Source organism: Merops nubicus, unplaced genomic scaffold, assembly GCF_000691845.1.
Source record: "Merops nubicus isolate BGI_N331 unplaced genomic scaffold, ASM69184v1 scaffold10198, whole genome shotgun sequence".
NCBI lineage: Eukaryota > Metazoa > Chordata > Aves > Coraciiformes > Meropidae > Merops > Merops nubicus.
In genome coordinates, this window is record NW_008628050.1 from 31,861 (window position 1) to 53,974 (window position 22,114).

Consider the following 22,114-nt stretch of genomic DNA (forward strand, 5'->3'; position numbering starts at 1 on the left):
ACACAAATTTTCACCTACATACACCACAAAAAAGTACTTAATAAAGTACTGAAACAAACTGGACATTTGGAAGGCTTTCCAAATGACATTCAGAAAACAGATGTAAAAAGCCTTTGGAGACGACCTTCTGTAAACAAGGATAGTCATTCATAAAGGAAAATACCAATTTCGTGGTTACCAAAATTACTGCAATCATTTTCACATCAAGACTTTGTATATAACAGAACTTACCAGAATAGCCCTCTACCCAATCCACAGGACAATGCCAGTTTATGTCTGCTTCTATAATTCATAACTTCTCTGCCTTTTTATTCTCTGTTTCTGTTTGTGTTGATGAACAGTATCTGTGTAAATTTTGTTTTGTGATGGCAGTCAACTGTAATCTTCAAGAAGGGCTTTGCATCATATTTGTAGTTTTGGCATAGGTGTGACATTAAAAATAAAATAGATGGGTATAAAAATAAAAAATAAGCTCAGCATATATCCTGTAAAAATACTCTAAACTTTTGTATACTGCAGTATTGACAGTTTCTTATTTTCATTTTTTTCCCAGTTGAAAGTAAAATGAGTACAGCAAGGAGAAACAATTTACTCAATCATTTCTCAGAAGAAGATGACTTCAGAAGGTTCATACCTAAAGTAGTTACTTTCTGATTTTACACTTGTAGTTTACTTCATTTAGGTTTTGGTAGCACTGACATTTTGCTTCAAAATCTATTGAAGGTCATTGTTATCTAACAGTCTGTCTTGAGATACAACTCTGGAGCTCAGTTTTCTGTTAAGAAGTTAATACAGTGATAGCTGTGCTTTGTGCTTAGCCAAATGACACTGGTTCTAAAGTCTTTTAACACAAACTGTTAGAGGAAGCTGCAGGCTTGAAGTTCACTAACAACTGCAGTGAGCTGTCTACAAATGTGTCTAGTGTAATTTGTTTGGTCTTAGGCTTCTTGTTCTGAAATTCAAAACATTATCTCAGTAGTTTACCATCTTCTAAGAGAGGAATTTCAGATATTTCACTGCAAGCTTACGTATGCATCTGTGGTGAACTGCTGTGGGACTTGTGGCATGTAACTATATTCACTGTTGTTTCAGAATATTTTACTCTGTGTGTAGTACAGATGACAGAAAAAAAAAAAGTTTTAAATGTTTATTCTACATCATTCTCTCTTTATTAGGTATTTTAATATGTAATTCCAACAATTTTGGTGTTCTCTTATGCATGATCCTGTTAGAAGACAAAAAAAAAACCCAAACAAACAAACACCCCAAAGCAGTTTTAGTTTTGCTACCATACAAATTTGGAACTGTCAGAGCCCCAGGACATGAGCACCAGTGCATGTTCCATCCTCTACTGTGGCTGCAAATTTGGAAGTGTGAGACACTTGTACAGTGGATTGATGTCAAGGTACACCCATTTTCCCATAATTAAAGTCATTCTCTTTAAACTGTTTTTTAAAATCACTTCTACAAGATCATCCATCTAGTTCTGTCATCTGAAAACCATTGGGTCCCAATGTCCCACGCCAGCTGTGATTGTTTCATACTGCTCTGCATAGCATACATTGGAAATTACAGTTTCCCTAAGATATTTCCACTGAAGCCTATGCATACTGTATGGAAATGACCTTCAAAATTTTTAAGGATCTGCTGAGCTCATTAACCAGGTCTAATAGGAGACAAACTTCATAAAATGTGTAAGAGGCTTTTTACCCGCAAAGAAGGTTGAGAATTCCAGATCAGTTCCAGTCCTGAGCATTCAGATGCAGTCTTTAGGTATTTTAAAGTGTATTGCCAGAGTTTTGCTTTTTAAAAACGCAAAATAGGAGCATTTCCTTCGATGTCAATGGGCTGACAATTAAGAAGTAAACTGTTAGCACTTTTGTCTGTGCTTTGGAGTCTGAGATGGAATGCAGTGATATAAGTATGCACAGATAAGAACATTAACTGCATCTTAATTATAATAATTGCATAATTTTTTTGAATTTTAGATTTGGCAGAAGTTCTGCTACTTTTTTCTCAGTACCCTATTCCAGTACTCATTCATCCATGACTCCATTTTTAACAGCAAAGATTGTTTAGAAGGTGATAAAATTCAGTATCGCCTCCTCCCCAGATTCAGCACCTGCAAAGACTAAGTGTTCTATTTCCTAAGAGGCACAAAAATATATAGCCTGAAATCTGTTCTTTAGGAGTAGTTCTAATTAATAAATGAACAAGCAACTGCACATGCTTTTAGGCTACAAGTGGAGAAAATTCTATTCTGTGTGAACTACCAATGAACCCACAATGATGCCTACTTTACATTTGGGTTGAACTACTTTTAAGCCAGAGCAATTAGTGAGACTGATTGCTTTCCATTTGAATTGGTAACAGGTGTCTTCAATTAAAGCCTGTTCATTTTCCTTGAACTTGTATGTTCATTACCACTTTGTAGAATTTTATACTGCCATGAACCATTTCTGCAAAATGTGGCAATGAAATTTTCTGAGAGAAATGGTTTGGGCTAATTAGTATTTTGCCTGAAACATAACGAAAAAGGAAGGAACTATTGAATACTCGGAGAGCTCTCTGTAAGCTCTGAATTCCTCAGGGTCCTGTGCAACCACTCAGAAATACAATTAGATCTGGGAAAGTTTTTAATCAAAAAGTCAGTGTGTGTAGTTTAATTCCCTGTTTTGGAGAAGACTTCCCCTATTATCATGCAAATATGTTTAGTCCTTTAACAAAGCACTTCTGTACTAATACCATCAGTTTTTCATAAGAAAATTTTCATCTGACTTTAAAACTAGACTGAACTTCTTCAAAAGTAATCCAGAACATTCTGCGTCTATTCAACATGCTTACATTGTTGGCTTATATTGGTTAGAAGGCAGTTATCCTGCTTTTCTATTCTTTTCTGACCACCGTGTCAGGGAATGGTACAGCATAAGGTTAGAAAAGACAGAGCAGTTGGAATTTCTAATGCTTTCTGTCTTGTTATAGTCAAGCTGCACACTTAGCTGTGACATATACCTAGCTAGGGTGTTAATGTGTTTCACGCTTCTCACACCATGAACAGCTGTATCAGTTCTTTTCCTACTGTTAGCAGAGAAGCACACAGAAACATTTAAATGTTGAGGTGTTTGCTCTCACCCTTTTGTCCCTTTAATGTTCAACTTTATATCAAGAAAACATTTTTACTGCAGTGGGGATAAAATTATGTGAGAAGCAGAGTGACATACATGCAATTACTGTCTTCATATTGCTGCTGAAGCTGGAAGTAGTCACCTAAGAAATTTGAGTCTAAAATCTTGGAGCTTGCTGTGCTAATGGAGCAATTTACATCTTGAAGCAGTGGTATATACTTGGACTAGGTTTGGCTTTTCTGATTGTGGAGTCAGTCCTTTCAACAATTTAACTGATTACAGGAGAAATTGCCTTATGGCTAATTGTGAGTTTGATTAGTGAAGATTTTTTTTTCTTTTTTTAATTGTGAAGACAAAATGAAATAATGGAAGATAAAATGGAAAGGATAACAACTCTTAAAAAGGTATACATCAGGTTAAGGCTCCAAAGTCTGAATTGGTGGAATTCCACATGACTAATTCACTGCAAGGAATTCCCTGCTAAATTAGAATCTCATTAACTTTACTGATGCTCCTAATGCCAAGACACTAATGCATCTAGGTTTTTAAAAAATCATGATATAATCTCAAACAGAATAATGGGAAATAATATTTTTTCTCAATAAATTATTATGAGTATAAATAGAAAATTATATATTTTTCTGGTGAGCAGAATGATTCATGGGATAAAAATTACACAATCACAGAATAGTAAGGGTTGAAAAGGACCTCTGGAGATCATCTAGTTCAACCCCCTGCTGAAGCAGGTTTATCTAGCATAGTTTGCATAGGAACATGTCCAGGCAGGTTTCAAAAATCTCCAGAGAAGGAGACTCCACAATCTCTGTGGGCAGCCTGTTCCAGTGCTCCATCCCCCTCACAGTAAAGAAGTTTTTCTTTATGTTTAGGTGGAACTTACTGTATTCCAGTTTATAAAAAAATAAGAACCAAGGAACTGAATTTAATTGCCATTTTAAAAGATCGCTTTCATATGTCTTCAATTCATGAGATTATGAGGCAAAGCACTTGGTACCTTTGGTTTAAGGAATTATTCATTGATCATAGGGATTTCAGCTGCATATAGGAAGTGTTCTGAGGTTCTTTAGTGAAGCAGGAGAAGCCTAGTGCAGTAAAACTACCTGCAAGGTAAATTGAACAGTTGCTAGAATATGCTGATTTTAAAAAACAGATGTTCAGAATAAAAACTCTTTATATACACACACCTGCAAAACACGTTCCTAGCCCTATAGGAAGCATCTTGATATATTTCACTGTGAATTTCAACAAGTAGAGAAGAGAATGCTTTGTATATTTTTGGCTTGATTTGAAACACTAGGAAAGGGAGTTATCTAATATTTTATGTGTGTTTTCTGAGTCTCTTGAATAATTTAATTTATTTAATGTGTCTTCCCAGGGAACTTGTGGACTCAACACTTATGCTGTTTTCAGAATTCCAGGGAGAGAAAAAAATTCTTCAATTCTAAAACAAATAAAAAGTTTTAAAAGCCTTTAGCTTTTTTTTTTTCAGATTATTTACATGAAGTTGATGAACATCTATTGAGTGTATCCATTAACATGACACAATATTATTTCTATATATTGCTTTGTCTTATTTTTTTCTGTGTTCTTTTAGAGATCATCTATAGCTGGGTATTTAATGAATTCCCATCCTTTGTGGCAGAAGATAGCAGACGCTTCATCTCTCAGGAAACAGGCAATCTCTACATCTCCAAGGTGCAAACATCTGATGTTGGCAGCTATATATGCCTGGTAAAAAACACAGTGACAAATGCCAGAGTTTTGAGTCCTCCTACACCTCTGACACTGAGAAATGATGGTAAGAAAGGCATTATTTCTAGGTACTGTATAGAAGTAAAAATACTAAGCCAAAAATACCCTAGTTAATTAAGAGCCATGGTTTTATTGTCCTGTCAGTATATGTAGACATTCACTGCAGCAATCAGCTTAAGAATGGAGAGAGTCTCTTTTAAAACATCTAACAGTTGTGAGAACATTTAGACCTCCAAAGGCTGAAGTTGCAGTCTGACACCTCTTGATGTGTTTTGTTCAGAACAGTTACTCATCCTTGTTGTTCGGATGCTGTCACTAATAGAAGCAAATCTCCTTTCTTGGTAATGTCTGTTACTTTAGAGGTCAGTTCTGTTGCTTCAATGCAAGTGGCCACTGCCACACTGAGATAGTCTCAGGCATCTGAGACATCATCCACAGAGAACTGGCAAATACCACAGAGGGCACTCAGACCGGTAGTAGGATGCCAGGACATATATATTCATGCATCTCAGATGACACAAGGCACAGATGGTTAAACAAAACAGAGATTGTATTGCTTAAAATTTTACCTGTTGCTGTACTAAAGACCTGTTGGCACTTTCAGGCTCCAATTCAATTCACTAAGTACCATCAAGAACACCACAATATCTTTGATTACAGTGAGAATTAGTTGCCCAGGTGGTTTTAAATTTCATCAAGGCATATAACTGAAGTATTTTTTTCTGTAACTAAATACTTACAGCTTTGCAAAATATCTTGGGATTTTTTTTCCTAAAAATCAAAAGAAAGCACCTTCCAATATTATTTCTTATGGAGCATTATGTTGTTTCAATATAAATGATGTGTAACTGTGTAACTCTGATTCCAACTCTGTTGGACTATATGCCTATTTATTTGCTCTTTTGCAGCAAAAAGATTCATATTTATTACATTATAATTACTTTTTTATTTGTTTTCTGTCATAGTGTTATCTTTGAAAATAATAATAATTCCATAGGTGCCTATATTTTCCTTTTGTTCAACATGTTCCATATTTAATGATGCTATCTAGTTCTTCAGAATTATATTTCATCAATTCAGAATATGTGAAGCCATATTTACAGAAATCAGAGGGAGAGAGAGGGAGAGAGAAAGTCTGAGGTTTCTGTCTTGCTTATAGCTTTTTCTGGAACTAAGACTAGTCCTGTGCTGTAGAAGCATTACAAAAGCTGGACACAGATCTTAGTTTATTAGAAATGTGTTCACAGTTTAGAATAGAATTAATGTTTATTCATTGTAACAAGGAGAAATTTCTGTCTGCACAGCATGTAGCCTCTGCAGCGAAAAGCTGCATGTTTTACAGAATCACAGCATGTCAGGGTTTGGATGGGACCTCTGGAGGTCATCAAGTCCAACCCCCTGCCAGAGCACTGTATTGTTCTCTTTTCTTTTCTTTTTCTTTTCTTTCCTTTTCTTTTCTCTTCTTTTCTTTTCTGTTCTCTTCTTTTCTTTTCTTTTCTCTTCTTTTCTTTTCTGTTCTCTTCTTTTCTTTTCTTTTCTCTTCTTTTCTTTTCTGTTCTCTTCTTTTCTTTTCTTTTCTCTTCTTTTCTTTTCTGTTCTCTTCTTTTCTTTTCTTTTCTCTTCTTTTCTTTTCTGTTCTCTTCTTTTCTTTTCTTTTCTCTTCTTTTCTTTTCTGTTCTCTTCTTTTCTTTTCTTTTCTCTTCTTTTCTTTTCTGTTCTCTTCTTTTCTTTTCTTTTCTCTTCTTTTCTTTTCTTTTCTTTTCTTCGCTTCTCTTCTCTTCTCTTCTCTTCCCTTCCCTTCCCTTCCCTTTTCTTTTTTTCCCTGGTTTATTTTCTATATGAATTATTGTGTTTTAGGTGTTTATTTTACTGAAAAAAATCTCATGCACTCTCAGCATACCTGATCTTTTCAATATCAACCTTTGAAAATTAAAAAAAAAAAAAAGAAACATTGACTGTGTTTTTAATTAGTTTGATCCCTGTCAAAAAAAAAAGTTTGACTATTGTTTTCCTATTAATTATTAATATATTGCTCATTGATTTGTATGATATCTCTTTATGCTTTTATTAAGTTCCATTTCTAGACAGAAATTCAATAAATTACCCATATCTTACTACCAGTACATAAACACACAATACACTGTAAGAACAGAATAAAGCAAATAATGGTAAAGAGAACAGCCTACATCGCTGAGCTAAGAAACAAAATCTATGAAGCAAAACCATGCAGATTTTCTTAAATATCAAGCAGATAGTATACACTAGCCTCAAGCAAATTTGTGTTTCACAGCTGGCTGTCAAACAACTGTCATGATCCAACCTTCTGAACTGTGCTGGACTATCGAGGAGACATTTGCACGTAGATGAACTGCTCCTCAACAATTTCCTGATTCATTTTTCCACAAACATGAATTTCTACCAGGCTTACATGCCTTAGTTTTTATGTATTGGTATGTCTGAAAATTCCTTTCATTGTAGTGGAGTTTTTAAATCTTTTTTCTTAACAAATTGCTTGCTCTGCCGTATAACTGAGCAAGTTTCTCAGTGAAGAGACCCAGACTTTCTACCTAACCTTTCAATCTTCGTAAATCTACCTTGAAAAACTGTTCAGGAAAATTCCGGTTGCCAGGTCATATTTATTATATCGGACATCTGCCTTGGTTTACCTCCTCCACAGAATGCAATAATAAGCACCTTTTAAAAAGTCACTGGGATCACTATGAAAATATTCCATTAATGGTACTTTTTATTTTTGATAGAAATTGGTTTAGGTTATTTTGGCTTGTTCATTAAGTAATACTATAGGGCGATGACAGAATTTTAAATATATATGTACATTATACTCCAAAATATGGGGTAATATAGCTGCTGAAAAGAGATGCTCATTAGAGATAAAGAAAATCAATTTGTCTAGAAAGAAACAGCCGAGTATAGATTCTAATAAGGAAGTAAGAAATTAAGAATGACATTAAAAAAAAATCAAAGTACCTGTAAATTTACTTGACACCATGTCACTGAGTTCTGTTATATGATTTAAAATGTGGCTGGGATTTTTTTAAGCTTTTTGTTTATAAAATTGATTGAATCACTTTTGGCTTTTCAAATATTCACTTAAGTTTAAAAATCATACAGCTTTCTGTCTTCTAATGGTTGTCATCACAACTGACATTACCCTATGCAGTCAGCACATTTGTCAGAAACCACAGAAAGAGGTTGTGGTTTTAAACAGCTTTTATGAATGTCAGTGTATAAATAAAACAATTTATATTAGTCTGTATTCTCTGGACATATGTGTCATTAACTCAAAAATATTCTACTTTATTTATCATCATTCTCATATTTTAATATATAAACAGTACCTGTAAGCAGGGGACTGGACAGCTTGCAACAAAAATAAAAACCTCCTATGACAACAGTGGTCTCTTTTTATCTCTGAGGAAGAAATGGAATATTAAGGTTTTCTGTCAAATTCTTCAAGAATGTAGGAACTTTCTGGGCCATTATAAATCTTTTATTTCTTTAGTGATATGTCTCAAAGGGTAACTTAGCTCCTTGGTATGAAGAAAATTAAATAAAAATATCAAGAAATCCCTCAATGGCTTGTGAATAAAATGAATATCTCATTTGTTCAGATGTCCTTGACAATCAGTCTTTTCATACAGTTCAATTCCACTTCAAGCTGGGTTATAAAAACACTCCAAAAATCTGTCTGAGATAAAATGTTCTAGCAGAAAAAAAAAAATAATGCATCATTTCATTAACTGCCTTTATAATGCATTAGAAACTTTGAGGAATTCTTTAATAACTGTTTACAAATAATAAACAGGGTTGTTAAAATGAATCTTTGCAGGCTCAGGAGCTCACTGGGAACAGTAAATTATCTTGACTAATAAAAACAAACAGAAAGCTTCTTCAAACTTAGGGAATACAAATCTAGGGAGTATAAGACTCCTTGATAGCATAAGGCAGTTATTTCAAGTTCACACGTTTTCATTCCAGTTTTTCCTCCTTTTTTATCTTCTTTATTTCTCTTGGAAAGATGTTAACTTTAATATTATTACTGTACAGGAAAGATTTAAGTAATTCTTCATTTTATCTCTGTGTAGATACTGCTATGATGACATTTCGAGAAAAAAAGGAACCTGCACAATTTCAGACATCAGAGGATACTTTCTACTGTCTTCCATTAGAGCAAATTGGTTTCTACCTCAACAGAGGCTGGTTTATCTGACCAGACATATTCTATTGTAACTGAATGCAAACCTTGATCGTCAAAGTTTTTTTCCATGTCACCATAGTTCCATGAAGTCAGGATTAAAAAAAGCCCCAGTGCAATCTTATTTTAATCAAAAAAAGAAAATCAGGACATATATAATAAGATGCAGGAGCAGGGGTTATTTGATTTGCCTTTTTTTAATTTTTCTCCCAAAATGTTTATTTTATTATGTTTATTAATGTTTATTTCCATTTAGAAAACCTCTTGCAGTCAGCACCAGCGGGCCTCCCACCTAAAATTCTCAGTGAAAATCTATGGGAAGACAGTAAATTTTATAGAGGGCTCTTATACAGAGTGTTTTATAGGGATTGTAGCATGGCTTAAGAATAATATCACACAGCACACAAAAGTTCAAAGACATTATTTGTAAAAGTTTTAGACTAAAAAAGTATAGAGAAAACATCCTGGGATGGTCTTTTGACAATATATAAGGGCTGAATCCAGGGGAATGTTTTAGGAAGAAAACTAGGAGAGGTTAGGAAAATACTATGATCCAGCATCCAGTGTAAAACAAGAACTCTTACACTGTGAAACAGTTTCCTTTGAGTTTAGTTCACTTTGAGGTCTGTTAAGATAATCTTTTACAAGGAGTTTAATTTCTGAGTTTTTCCACCAGTTTTCTATAAACTTTCTCTGCTGGAAATGAAGTTGTAGGGTTTTTTTAATTAGCTGAAGTAATTTATGATACTAGAGATGTAACATTTTGCACATCTTCTGCACTCATGTTTTCTGTTTTGTTTTTCCTCCTGATGATTTATGTAACTATTACACAAAGCAAAGAGTTAACTGATGCATACACAGAGTATACAAAGCATAAAATAAATGAACCAGAGAAAAAATGATCCTTTAAATCCGACTCAGGATTAAGAATTAATTAAAACTTGTACAAACTGATAAAGAAAATAACCTTTATAGTTGTGGATGGTTTCAGATTGTTAAAAATGGCCATACCTAACATTATGTCTCTCACTGTCTCAGTATCTTAGGTAGAAATTCACAAGCAACTGCTTGCTCTGCAATCATAGGGTATGGCATAATGGTCAAATAAGAATGACTTGTCAGTTTGGTGTTCTTGACAACATAGTGAAATAATTTAAATGTGAACAACAGAAATTTTGTCTGAGGCTAGGACTGTAGTAAGTGTATAAGGGTGATTTGTTGCTGTTGGGTTTAAAAGTATGTGTACTTCAGTAGCTGTTCCTAATGGAGGAGAAATGTTAGTGTTAGTCTGAGCTTTCTATTGAGGAAATAATAAGTGCTTGTATTTGCACGGTTATATAACGGGTTTCAGCTGAAACACACTTCTCATTTAGGAAGCTCTTTCTAGTCAATTAGATAGCAACAAATGTTAGAGTAACACTACTTTCTATCCTAATGGATTAGAATCAAATGAAAAATTCCTCTCTGGACACTGCAATGATTTTGACACATTTTGTACCTAACCAGAAAAGGGGAAGTTTGTTTTTATCCTGTAAAACAAAGAGAAGAGTGCAGGCTGCAAGGAAAACGAATCTTAAGGTCGTATTTGAAGCATAAACAATTATGTCATTTACTATAAGAAAAATGAGGTTCTTCAAGAACTGTGAACATGCCATCAGGAAGATAATTAGAATCCCTGTGAAAATTTGATCCTCCCCCTCCTAATCGTTTAGATTAAATAATATTTTCCAGGTTTCTGGGTAGCTTTTGTGAGCCTGACCTGGATGAGCAGCAGGCAATTGGGAAGAGAAAACAAAAAAACATTGGCCAGCAATGCCTAAAACAAATCTGCCACAGATTTCTTGTGCCAAGTTCAGCACAATCTCCTCCCCTGTAAAAACAAAATGGAAGAAAAAAAAAAAAAAGCAATGGTAGTTCTTTTCATTTTTTGTTGATTCACCCTTTTAGGCTTCGCAAGCAAGTTGTTTATTGTAGTGGAATCCTGATTTTCTTGACATGTATGGCTGCTTAGAAAAATTATCTAGATACGTAGTCAGTGAAAATGTTCAGGTTATCATGTCTCCATGCAACTGTGTATGCACCAGTCTTCTTACTGGATATAAGCTGTACACTGCAGTATGGAAGCCATTCAGATGCCCTCACTCACCGCTGAATGTCCCAGCAGTGACGTTTGGTTTCATCCAACACCAGATGCACTGGATTAAGCAGAAGAGCTTAGATGCTAAATTACATATATGTGAAAAATTTAGTGGATTGAAGTCTGAGTTATGACGCAGTAAAGACTTCTCTACATAGAGAGAGGCAGCAATCTTGGTTATAGGCACATTACTGCCTGATGCTTTCAAACAGGTAAACAGATCTCTGCAGCCCAAACTCTAGACTAGAAATTTTAGCCTCATGTTTGAAGAACTAAAGACAAGACTGCCGCTCACCTCATTGCTTATTATAAGCCTTTGTGTCCCTAGGGTTTGGCCCAAATTCCCTTTACTTCAGTTAAAACATAGCCGCTGAAAATGAAGTGCTTTTGCTTGTGTTCAGTGTTTAACAAAGGTAGAAATTTCTTGTGTATTTATGACATACATATACAATGTTTATTAGTTAGAAATAACTGATTTTAGAAATATTTCAAGATAGGAATACTATTTCTAGAAAGGGCTTTCTAGACAGAGTTCAGAGAGTAACTGCTGGACTAGTGAAATGGAGTATAATATAAAGATAGAATTTAAAGTGGGAAGAGGAAAGTTTTGGTTAACCTTTAATTAAACATTTTGTTTTGGTTGAATGTGACCTTATTTTATATTTTATATATTAGATATATATTAGATATTAAATGTAAAATCAGGTATTAGATATACATGAGCATTTTATCCCCTAGTTAAACTAAAGAAGACTTTGTTCCTTTCTTGTGCTATATTCATTAAGACACTTTTTTTTTCCCGGAAAGAGAATGACCAAATTTTCTTTGATATTAAGACAAAATTCAGTCAAGACTTCTTTCCATGCAGGTATATGCTTTCTGAGCAACATATGAAAACACTGTTGGTACTTTAGCACTTAGTGCATTGCAGAGTGCAATTTCATGTGAGCATTTTTAGGGCTTCTTAAAGGATAAATTTATAGCTCAAAACTTGTATAAGAATGTCATAGAATACCAGGTTGGAAGGGACCTCAAGGACCATCTGGTCCAACCTTCCATGGTACATGCACAGTCTAGACAAGATGGCCGAGCACCCTGCCCACTCAAATCCTAAAAATGTCCAATGCCAGGCAATCCACCACTTCCCTGGGGAGATTATCCCAGTGGCTGATTGTTCTCATTGAGAAAAATTTTCCTCTTGTGTTCAGTCAGAATGTCCCCCAGAGTAACTTGTACCAATTACCCCTCATCTTTGCCATGTGACTCCTTGTAAAAAGGGGAGTCTCCATCTTCTTCGTGGACAACCTTTAAATACTGGAAAATGGAGATAAGGTCTTCCCTAAGCCTTCTTTTCTCAAAGCTGAACAAGCACACTTCCCTCACACTTTCCTCATACGGCAGGCTTCCTAGCCCTTGAATGATATTCGTGGCCCTCCTCGTGGCCCTCTTCAGCTTTACCCGAACAAGGAAGACCCTGGCTGAACAGAAACATGGAAAGCTTTCCTTCTCATACACACTGAAAGGGCAGAGACACTGAGCCTGGGAACTATAAGGTGTTCTGTTTTTTCCGAATAAAGCCCAGGGGTAAAATTTGCTTGAACAAACAGGAAAATTTGGTGTTTAATCCCTTTTTAAATCCCAGACAAAATTCAGAGATCTATTAGGTTAGATTTATTTTGAAGTGCTGTGTTTCATACTAAGCACAAATTCAGTACTTTCAATCCCAAATCTGAACTCAGATGAAAGGCACAGGTTGTGAAGTCAGGATTGTGATAAACTGACTGATTAACTTAAGGAACACTGAATCATGGGGGTCATCTCTGGGAAGGTAAAAGATTGTCTGAAAGGAGGTATTTTCATGGGAAGACAGAGCAGGGGAACATTGAGAACGGCTTCCTGTTCCTCTATAGAGCTCAGACCACATGAACTGTGTGATTTGTTAGCCACTGGAAAACCATCTATTACGTTTTCATTCTGCGCTGATCAGTTTTATTTATTGTTATTTTTCATGTTTGATAACTGGAAATAAAAAATGACTGAGAGACATTTTTATGGCCTTATCCAAGCCTCTGAAAGAGGGTCATATATATATAAGTCTGAGGGAGATTGATTATAATGCACATAACTCAAGCCTCAATATTTCTTAAAAGTTCAGGGTTTTTTTAGCACCTGATACAAATGAACAAAAATCTTGATGAAAATGCAGATGATAGTTGTTTTACCATTAGACCAAAAGAGAAACTGGAAAAGATAAAGAGCCTGGAGGTACACCAGCCATAGCAGAATGATTATAGTATAACATGAAAAAGTAAGGCCTTGATAATTCCATTGATGTCTATGCAACTGTAATGGCCTCCTTGGTCTCAAAGACGATAAATAATAAGGATGAAAAATATCCTTTTGCAGTAATAGGCCTTTATTTCCTCATTTTCATAGGGACACCAAAAAATTGCTCAATAATTTTTCTGGATTTTTCTGCCAGTTGCTGCAGGCATGTCACTTCCTAGTCTAACAATAACCCAAAAGAACAGGACATGGTACAAAGCATTAGTAGATCAGCATTTAATTAGGAATATGAAAACATGGCAGGACCCGCAAAGAATATTCAATACTTGTGCAGATTACACCTAGTAAAAGGAGTTAATGTAAGTTAAAAACATAAGATCTGAAAGATAATACTGTCCCTCAGATCTGTTCATAAATGCTGTAGTATTTTTAAGACAAGAATAATTTAATCCTATTTTAAATTACTTTTTTTTTTTTAGGGCTAGAAAGGGCAAATATTTATTAGCATGTGACAATTCAATAATAATTTTCAGGAACAAAGTATTACACAAAAGCAAAATAAACCTTAAAAAAATTAATTGAATCACAAAACCTGCCGGTGAGGATGTACAGTCAGCAGATGCCAGAAATTCCAAATAACAACTCAAGAGTGTAAGGCTGCATCATAAAACCTAAATGAACCATTTTCAGTAGTGTACTCTACAAGTGAGCTCAGGGAGGTAGTGCTGTCAAAACTCAAGTTCTTGAAGTTGAATCTTCAGTACAAGAAAAGTTAACATTCCAATACTAACAAATCCCCAAGGCCAAACTCATATACAGGAGGAAGTGGGATGTATTATTTTCCTTCTCTAGGCCTCAGGTCTGGAAGGAATATAGGTAGAAAAGGTGCTTTTTTCTTTAAAAAAAAAAGGAAGGTTTACTAGGAACATCTGTGGAACTACAGACCAGTAAACTGACTTCTGTGTCAGGTGTTTGATGAAAAATACACAGAAATGTACAATTAGTAGGACTGTATTTATCACATACAGACTATACAGTAATCTTAGCATACAGTCACAGACACTGCTTTTAAAGAGGAGAGTTATACTTCAGTCTGTGTAGAACTTTTTCAAAGACTATTAAAGAACAGGAATAGGAATGGTCAAAGTATCACTGTGTAACTACATTTCAAATAGCTCTTGACAGGGTGTTCTGCCAATGACCAGGCTCAACAAAAATGATACCACCACCAGCAGGAAGATGAACCAATACACAGACTGTATTGTAGACAAGAAGGACATTGCATGAATGATCTCTGGGGGTACAAACAGATCAATCAGCTGGTACATAATTGATGCCACCCCCAATGATCTCACAAATGACGCGACTCGGCCCACAACAGGTGGTACAAACAGAGACCCGAGGTTGCCCGCACTTGGCATGGGAAACAGCCAGACCAGCAAGCTGAACACATAAGAGAAAGGTGCCCATATAGTGACTCTCACCTGATCCGCCCACGTTCCCTTGAGCAGACCGGGGCCCAGCTCCAGGTAGAGTCAGGAGGTCTGCCCTGAACCAGGGAGCTCTGTGGAGTGCACTCCACAGACAGACACTCCTGACTCCCTGCAAGTGGTCCCAGCTTTTATCCCCAAGCAGACACCTGACCTTTGTCAACTCAGTGCGGGACCCCTGGGGCTCATTTCCCTTATGGCTCTCCCTGCAGGGCCAGCCGCACCCTGGGGGGAAGCTATAAGGCAAACTCACCACCTCTGTATGAAGGGTTGTGGGAATCACCCATATGTCAACCTTAATTTGGGGGCTCGGGGTTCAGACCCCAGCATTTCACAGGGTCACTCATCAAAGGCTGTCAAAGAAATGTAATTCTCAGAAGGGTTGAAGGACAGCCTCATTTGGAATTAACAACAGATAAAAAAATTCCACCTGTTCTAGGAGCATCTGATCATTTTAGGGAACTGGAAGATTGTCAGTAAATCCAGAGAATACTTTTCTGAGACTTCATTCCACACATAAACCATCTGGAAAGAAAATGAACACACGTGTAGCAAAGCTTGTTGGTATAAAATTATTAAGGATAGTAAAATTTAAAACTAATTGTGAAGTGCTGCAAAAGGATATAATGGTAATAGAGTGGAAATGTGACAAATAATGTCACTCAGTATAAATTATTATAATAACTAAACCTAAACCCACAAAATCTTTGATAGATATTGTCAGTAAAGAGATTAGGGTGCCCTTGTGAATAAACATGAGCTCAAGTGCAAAAAGACAAATAGAACTTAATGATGAGGAAAGCAACAAGAAAAGAACAGGAAACAAACAAAAAAGTGAAGAAAACTTGTGATAGAAAGATCTACAGCTTCAATATTGCTGTATGATTCTCATCTTCCCATCTCAACATGATAGAATGGAACCTGAAATGGTGCAACATGGGCACTAGGAGTCATCAGAAGTTTATTAAAGATTCACAGTAAGGAAGGATTAATAGTCGGGATTTTTCAGTTTGTAAAAGACACAGTTAAAAGTGGATATGACAAATATCTTATAAAATTGTCAATGACAACTGAAATTAATAAGAAGCTGGTATTCATAACCACACAGAAAAGAAGCCAGACAACAGTAAAAAGAAGCCACAAGGAGTGTAATTAAATTATTAAATTTATTGACATAGTATAAACCAATGGGAATATATTTTTTTATGACAGATTAGATTAGGAATTACTTCAGTCTAGGCTAGGGAAAACTTTAACTGACTACAGTCTAGTTAACACCTTGACCTTATTTAAATATCCAGGACATAAAGGTTAATTTCCTTTTTTTTTTTCTAGGAAAAAAAAAATAAATAAATTGCCTTTTAAGCTTTAATGACAGAACTAGTTCAGAGTTTGCCTTTTAATACAACAAACAGTATTTCTACACAAGTTCATAAAGCAATATCAAAACATTGATTTACTCAAGGTTTTGAGGAAAAATAGGCCACTAATGCTAGTACATGTTGTTTAATAAGAAATCTTCTACTTATAAAGTCACAATATTTATGGAAATATGGTTTTTAAATTAAAAACATTTTATGCATTCTACTTCTGCTATTGAATTCACTTATTAGGCACATTTAGATTTTCTAACTAAATTTAAACTCCCAAAGACATATTTAAATATAGATATGTTTAGACTTCTTCCTAGAGTCATGCTGCAGGAACCTGTGAGACAACAGAAGAGAGCACAGCCCTGCTAGAAAATCCTGAGTCCCAGGAGGAACATTTGAAGGGCTAGAAGTATATGTTTTACCATTTCAACCTTAGATGTTATTTTTTCCTCTAATAGGTTTTGGGTTATTTTTCTTCTCTCACCTGCAAATTTCATGTTCCCCTACTTCAGTGTGTCTTTTCTTTTCTTTTCTTTTCTTTTCTTTTCTTTTCTTTTCTTTTCTTTTCTTTTCTTTTCTTTTCTTTTCTTTTCTTTTCTTTTCTTTTCTTTTCTTTTCTTTTCTTTTCTTTTCTTTTCTTTTCTTTTCTTTTCTTTTCTTTTCTTTTCTTTTCTTTTCTTTTCTTTTCTTTTCTTTTCTTTTCTTTTCTTTTCTTTTCTTTTCTTTTCTTTTCTTTTCTTTTCTTTTCTTTTCTTTTCTTTTCTTTTCTTTTCTTTTCTTTTCTTTTCTTTTCTTTTCTTTTTTTCTCTCCTGTAATTTCCTCTCTTGTTATTTGCTTACTCTAGAATTCTTTGGACACTCTTGACTGATTTTTAGAGATTTAGGTTAGACTTATCTTGTTGCAACTGTGCCTACAAAACACATTTTATTCGTCTAAATATCTGAACAATTCTTACTTTAATATAGATTTTAGTTCTTGAGTATTGTTTACGCCAGTAGTCTGTCTAACCAAGCACAGGTGAGTCCTATTCTCCTGCTGTGCTGATTATATTTCCTTTAAGTCACAAGAAGTACAAACATCTCACCTTGCTTTATAGACTGTCTCCCTTCTCTGATCATATCTCATTTCTTAAACTCTTGTGATTCTCCAAAGCTGTAAGTCACTCCACAGCAAATTCCAGATAGCTCTATTGATTCCAATGTTTCTATTTTTCACATTCTTGAAAGTTTTTCTTGTTCTGTCTTACAGTACTAAGCGTGTTGTTCTGATAAAATGAATCATCACCCAAGTTAAAAGGGTGACTGAAAATTAAATATGTGGAGGTTTTTTTGTATGTGTCTGCATATCTGCTTTGTATCAGTGTACACAAATACTCTTACATTATTTCAGTTTTCTTGCTCAGCTTAGAAGGTCCTCAGTTGAACTGATATATAATGATATATTATTTTATTTGTCATCATTGTCTCTGCATTGGTAAATAAAGTTTTGGTCCATGAAAATTCTTACCTTTCTAAAACTGATTATTAAAGAATCATCCTAGAAGCATAGTACGGTTTAGATTCGAAGACATCTTAAAGATTATAGTTCCAACCTCTCTTCCCTGGGCAGAGACACTCCCCACTAGACCAGGTTGCTCAAAGCCCCATCCAACTTCACCTTGAACACATCCAGGGAGGGAGCATCCACAACTTTCCTGGGCAACCTGCTCCAGGGTCTCACCACCCTCACAGTAAAGAACTTTCCATTTTGTAATCTAACTCTACCCCCTTCCAGTTTGAACTCATTACCACTCATCCTATCACTACAAGCCCTTGGAAAAAGTAAGCTTTCTTGTAAGCCTTGTTCAGATGCTGGAAAGCTTCAACAAGGTCTACCCAGAGTCTTCTCCAGGCTGAACAACCCCAACTCTCTCAGCCTGCCCTCGTAGGAGAGGTGTTCCACTGGTGATTGACTGCTTTAATCTTTCCAGAAAAGATCTTAATCTTTCAAAAAATCTTTCCATGTTTGAGAAAATAAATTCTTTTTCTTAAGCTCACTGTTGTGCCACTGGTAACCCTGAAGAGCATTTTAGAATATGTACTGGACCTGACCAGACCATATCAGATCAAACAAAACTGTGTCCATCAATTACTAGCTTTACTGACAGGCAGGTTCATAAGGCAAGCCATGGGATTTTTCTGTGATAATCTCAAGAAGTGGAAAACTAACAGTATTTCATATTTCAAACATTCCTTATTTTCCAGGTGTGATGGGGGAATATGAACCAAAAATTGAAGTCCATTTTCCTTACACAGTTACAGCTGCAAGGGGAAGTACTGTTAAGATGGAATGTTTTGCACTTGGCAAGTAAGTACAGATTCTTTCAAAATTAGACATCATTGTTTATTAAGATGTGACATCCCCAATTTGTGGTTTCATTATTTTGCTGGATTTCATTTTCCCAGTCAGTCTTTACTGCACACTGCACATTCAAAGTAACCAATTGATTAACTAGCCAATTATTAATTCCCTGCCCAGCCATTTCTGTGGAGAGTAATTCATTCAAGTTAACAGACTGTCAAAATGAAAAGTAATGTGTGCTCTTGTAAACAACAAGAGGAAAGGTTTTTTTAATGAAAATTTTACCAGACCCACCCATTTATTCACTGTAATACCATAAATCCATGAATTAGAGTTTATTCTACTAAAATACCATAGTGGAAGAATGAACAATATTGGTAACATTTTTTTTCCTTAAAATGTATGAGTTTTGTAAAAGCACAATATTTTTAACATGTTCTACCACATTTTGCAGCAGTGCCAGTTTTTTAGTTTCTACCTGACCTAATAGCACTGCTAGAGAACAGTTGTTTAGTATTCATGTCAAGGATTTTTTTTATAAGTTTATTGATAAATGAGTTTAGTGAGAGAAAGGTTTTACAAATACCTCTTTGCAATTTCATACAAATAAGAAGTGAAATTTCTTCCATACGCTGTTCAGATTACGGAACATAGGCTGAAACTGATAACATTTCAATTTTGTCATGGCAATTACTATTATTATTGTTGCTAAGAATAAGGGTGGCAAGGGTATTATACAGTCAAAACTAAGAAGCGATTCTAGTGATTCACAGAAATTCCTTCTTCTGTACATATATGTAGCTAAAACCAGGTGTTGCATCAGAGATGTTTCACTTAGAGACATATAAACAAATATAACAGGTAGGTTTTTTTTCAAAAAACATCCCATAAAGTTTGGGAAGGGAGTGGGGCTTGAAAGAAATCTCACAGTATTTAGTTCTTCTCCATTACTTTCTACAATTGTGTTCCTCTTGGACATCTCCCCTCCACTTCTCAAAGTCATGCTGCTCATATAACCTGCTTGGTTTTCTAATTTATCAAGGCACATACAGTGTTTTTATAGCTTGGCTTTAATTAAGAAAAAGTAAAAGGATTTGGTTTTGTACCTCCTGCAGAGTAACTTCACAAATCAGTTGTATCTGAGGAGTACTGTATCTCCCACACCAATTCCTCTTACTTGTTTACCTAAATAGAAAACAGATACAAGAAAGCAGTTTTCAGACAGAAGTCTCTTTTCCTATGGTTCACCACTCCAGCTTGCTTGGCAGGTCTGGTTTTCCAGATTAATCTTTCAGAGCCTGGCACTACTACTTCAGAGGTCTTTAAAAATTATTTTATAATCATTGTGACCTTCATGTGTCAATGGTCACTGGATTTTTATGTTGAAATTTTTTGTTGAAATTTTTCTTTACCATTCCTATTTATGAGCTGGATGAGGTGTGTCTTAAATGGGCTTTTCTTCTTGTCTGTGCTTTCTGTTTGACCAACATCCAGATTCTCTCAGTGAGTAGGTCAACAGAAAGTATTCATAAACAATTAGATATTCTGACAAAGTATTTTAATTGTATCTATTTAGGCTCAGTGAAGTTCAAGGAGAGACAGGACATAGTCAAACCAGTTCACACAAAATATGGGAGAGCATAGCCCATATATAGGGAGCCATCAGATAGTGACAACAACTTTTGCAAATTCATTCCCAGCCTAAATGTAAGCAGTAGTTTAGAAAGCAAATGTGAGGGGAGAACTTCTGTAGGATAAAACACAAGACTTACATTTTATGTAGTAAAGATAAGGAAAGACGTACATGAGAAAGGACAGAAAAGCAATAAATGGAGAGATTCCCTGAGATGCCAAACTATATGAGGAAAAGGGCTGTTCTGCAGAGGCTCCAGGCTCTTCTGTCAACAACACTGACCAATTTTCTGCCAGGTCAATAGTTGGCAATGAGGTCGTTTTAGACTCTTAGCTATGATTGAAACAGTAACCAACATGTTAGCTCTTGTTTTCTTCATTTTGCTGGAATTAAATTGCAGTTGCTGACAGATTACAAGTCAGCTAACACTTTCCAGTGAAAAGAAGGTAAGCCACTTGTTGTCTGTCATAACCACCACTGACAGGAAAGAAATGCAGCTACTGATACCTTCCATCACCAGTGCCCTGAGATTTAGTAAACTCTCTCAAAAAGAGTCAATCAGTATTCAAACAGCCATGAGGAAGGTGAAAGTTGACAAAAAAGGGTTCAATTAGCTTATTTTCACATTCATATTTGGCATTAACCTTTAATTAAAAACAAACAAAAACAACAAAATAAAATAAAAAATAAAACAAAACACCAAAACCCAGATGATCAATCAAGGAATTTAAGGTTATCTAGTAGGTTGACCCCATTTACTGCTATTGTAATGGGCAGCTATTTTTACCACACATATACCTTATCTTCTTCTCGCAGCCATTAATGCACAATCAAATCAGCTGAGTTGAAATTACTTTCAACCTGATATGGTAATAATTACATGAATGACATTTCAGTCCTCATTTGAAACCTGGAGGCTGAGGTGGGAGGTAGAAATACATCAAATTTCCCATTCATTTTTGTCATTTTCATTTTTTGGTCCCATCTCCTATTATAGCTTGTAAGGCTATTTTCTTGTTACATTGCCATGGGTCCCCGGTACCAAACTGAATCAACAACTAATTTGTTCCTTCTCTATTTAGCATTTTGAGATTTGGTGTTTTGAATTCTCATTGTAAATAACACAGAAGTTATTATAGTCTCAAAACCAATGTGCCACTGTTTTTCTCATGCTTTAATTTAGCTGTCTGAAACACTCGTTCTTCTCTCTCCGGTGTAATTGTGAGAATGACAGACGTTCCACAGAGATTTCTTGAAGTAGGCATTTGGCAATATTCCAGAAAAAAGCCTAGTCTTTAGTTACAGATTAATGATTTATTAGTAGTGTTTATTTAGGACTGCCAGTCACTGTGGCTGTAGGAATGAAATAAATTTGAGCTGTGCAGCTTTTGTCTCCAAAATAAAATCAAATATCTTAATTGCTTGACAGACAGAAATTCTCTGAGAAGGATTTTATTCTGACCCAAGCAATATGTAGGGAGTCTAGTTAAAAGTGAAAATATTGTTACTGATGCCACTTATAAATAGACCTTGTTGTTGCTAAAGAATTCAAAGGAATACAGGAGTGAAATACCTCAAAATTATTTGTATTAGATAATGCTGCTTATAATGAGCATCAGTCACTGGCTAAGAAATCACTGAATATATCCGTGACTTACTGCTGAGGTATGACAGAAGACAAGACAGACAAGAGGAGACAAATCAAACTTACTGTATTATATATTAGAGTGTGCATTTTGCAAT

At 35.2% G+C, this 22,114-nt stretch overlaps 1 protein-coding gene across 1 annotated transcript in view; it reads left to right on the forward strand.

The window, feature by feature from the left end:
- The window catches only part of LOC103778943 (contactin-5-like), a gene marked incomplete at its 5' end in the record, with an annotated part of 33,603 nt that extends 14,815 nt beyond the window's left edge, over positions 1-18,788 (forward strand). Inside the window, 2 exons of the mRNA XM_008946561.1 lie at positions 4,738-4,941; positions 18,642-18,788. Of these exons, the coding sequence (XP_008944809.1) occupies positions 4,738-4,941; positions 18,642-18,748 (311 nt within the window). The remainder of the gene's footprint in view (positions 1-4,737; positions 4,942-18,641) is intronic.
- Between the last annotated feature and the right edge of the window lie 3,326 nt (positions 18,789-22,114).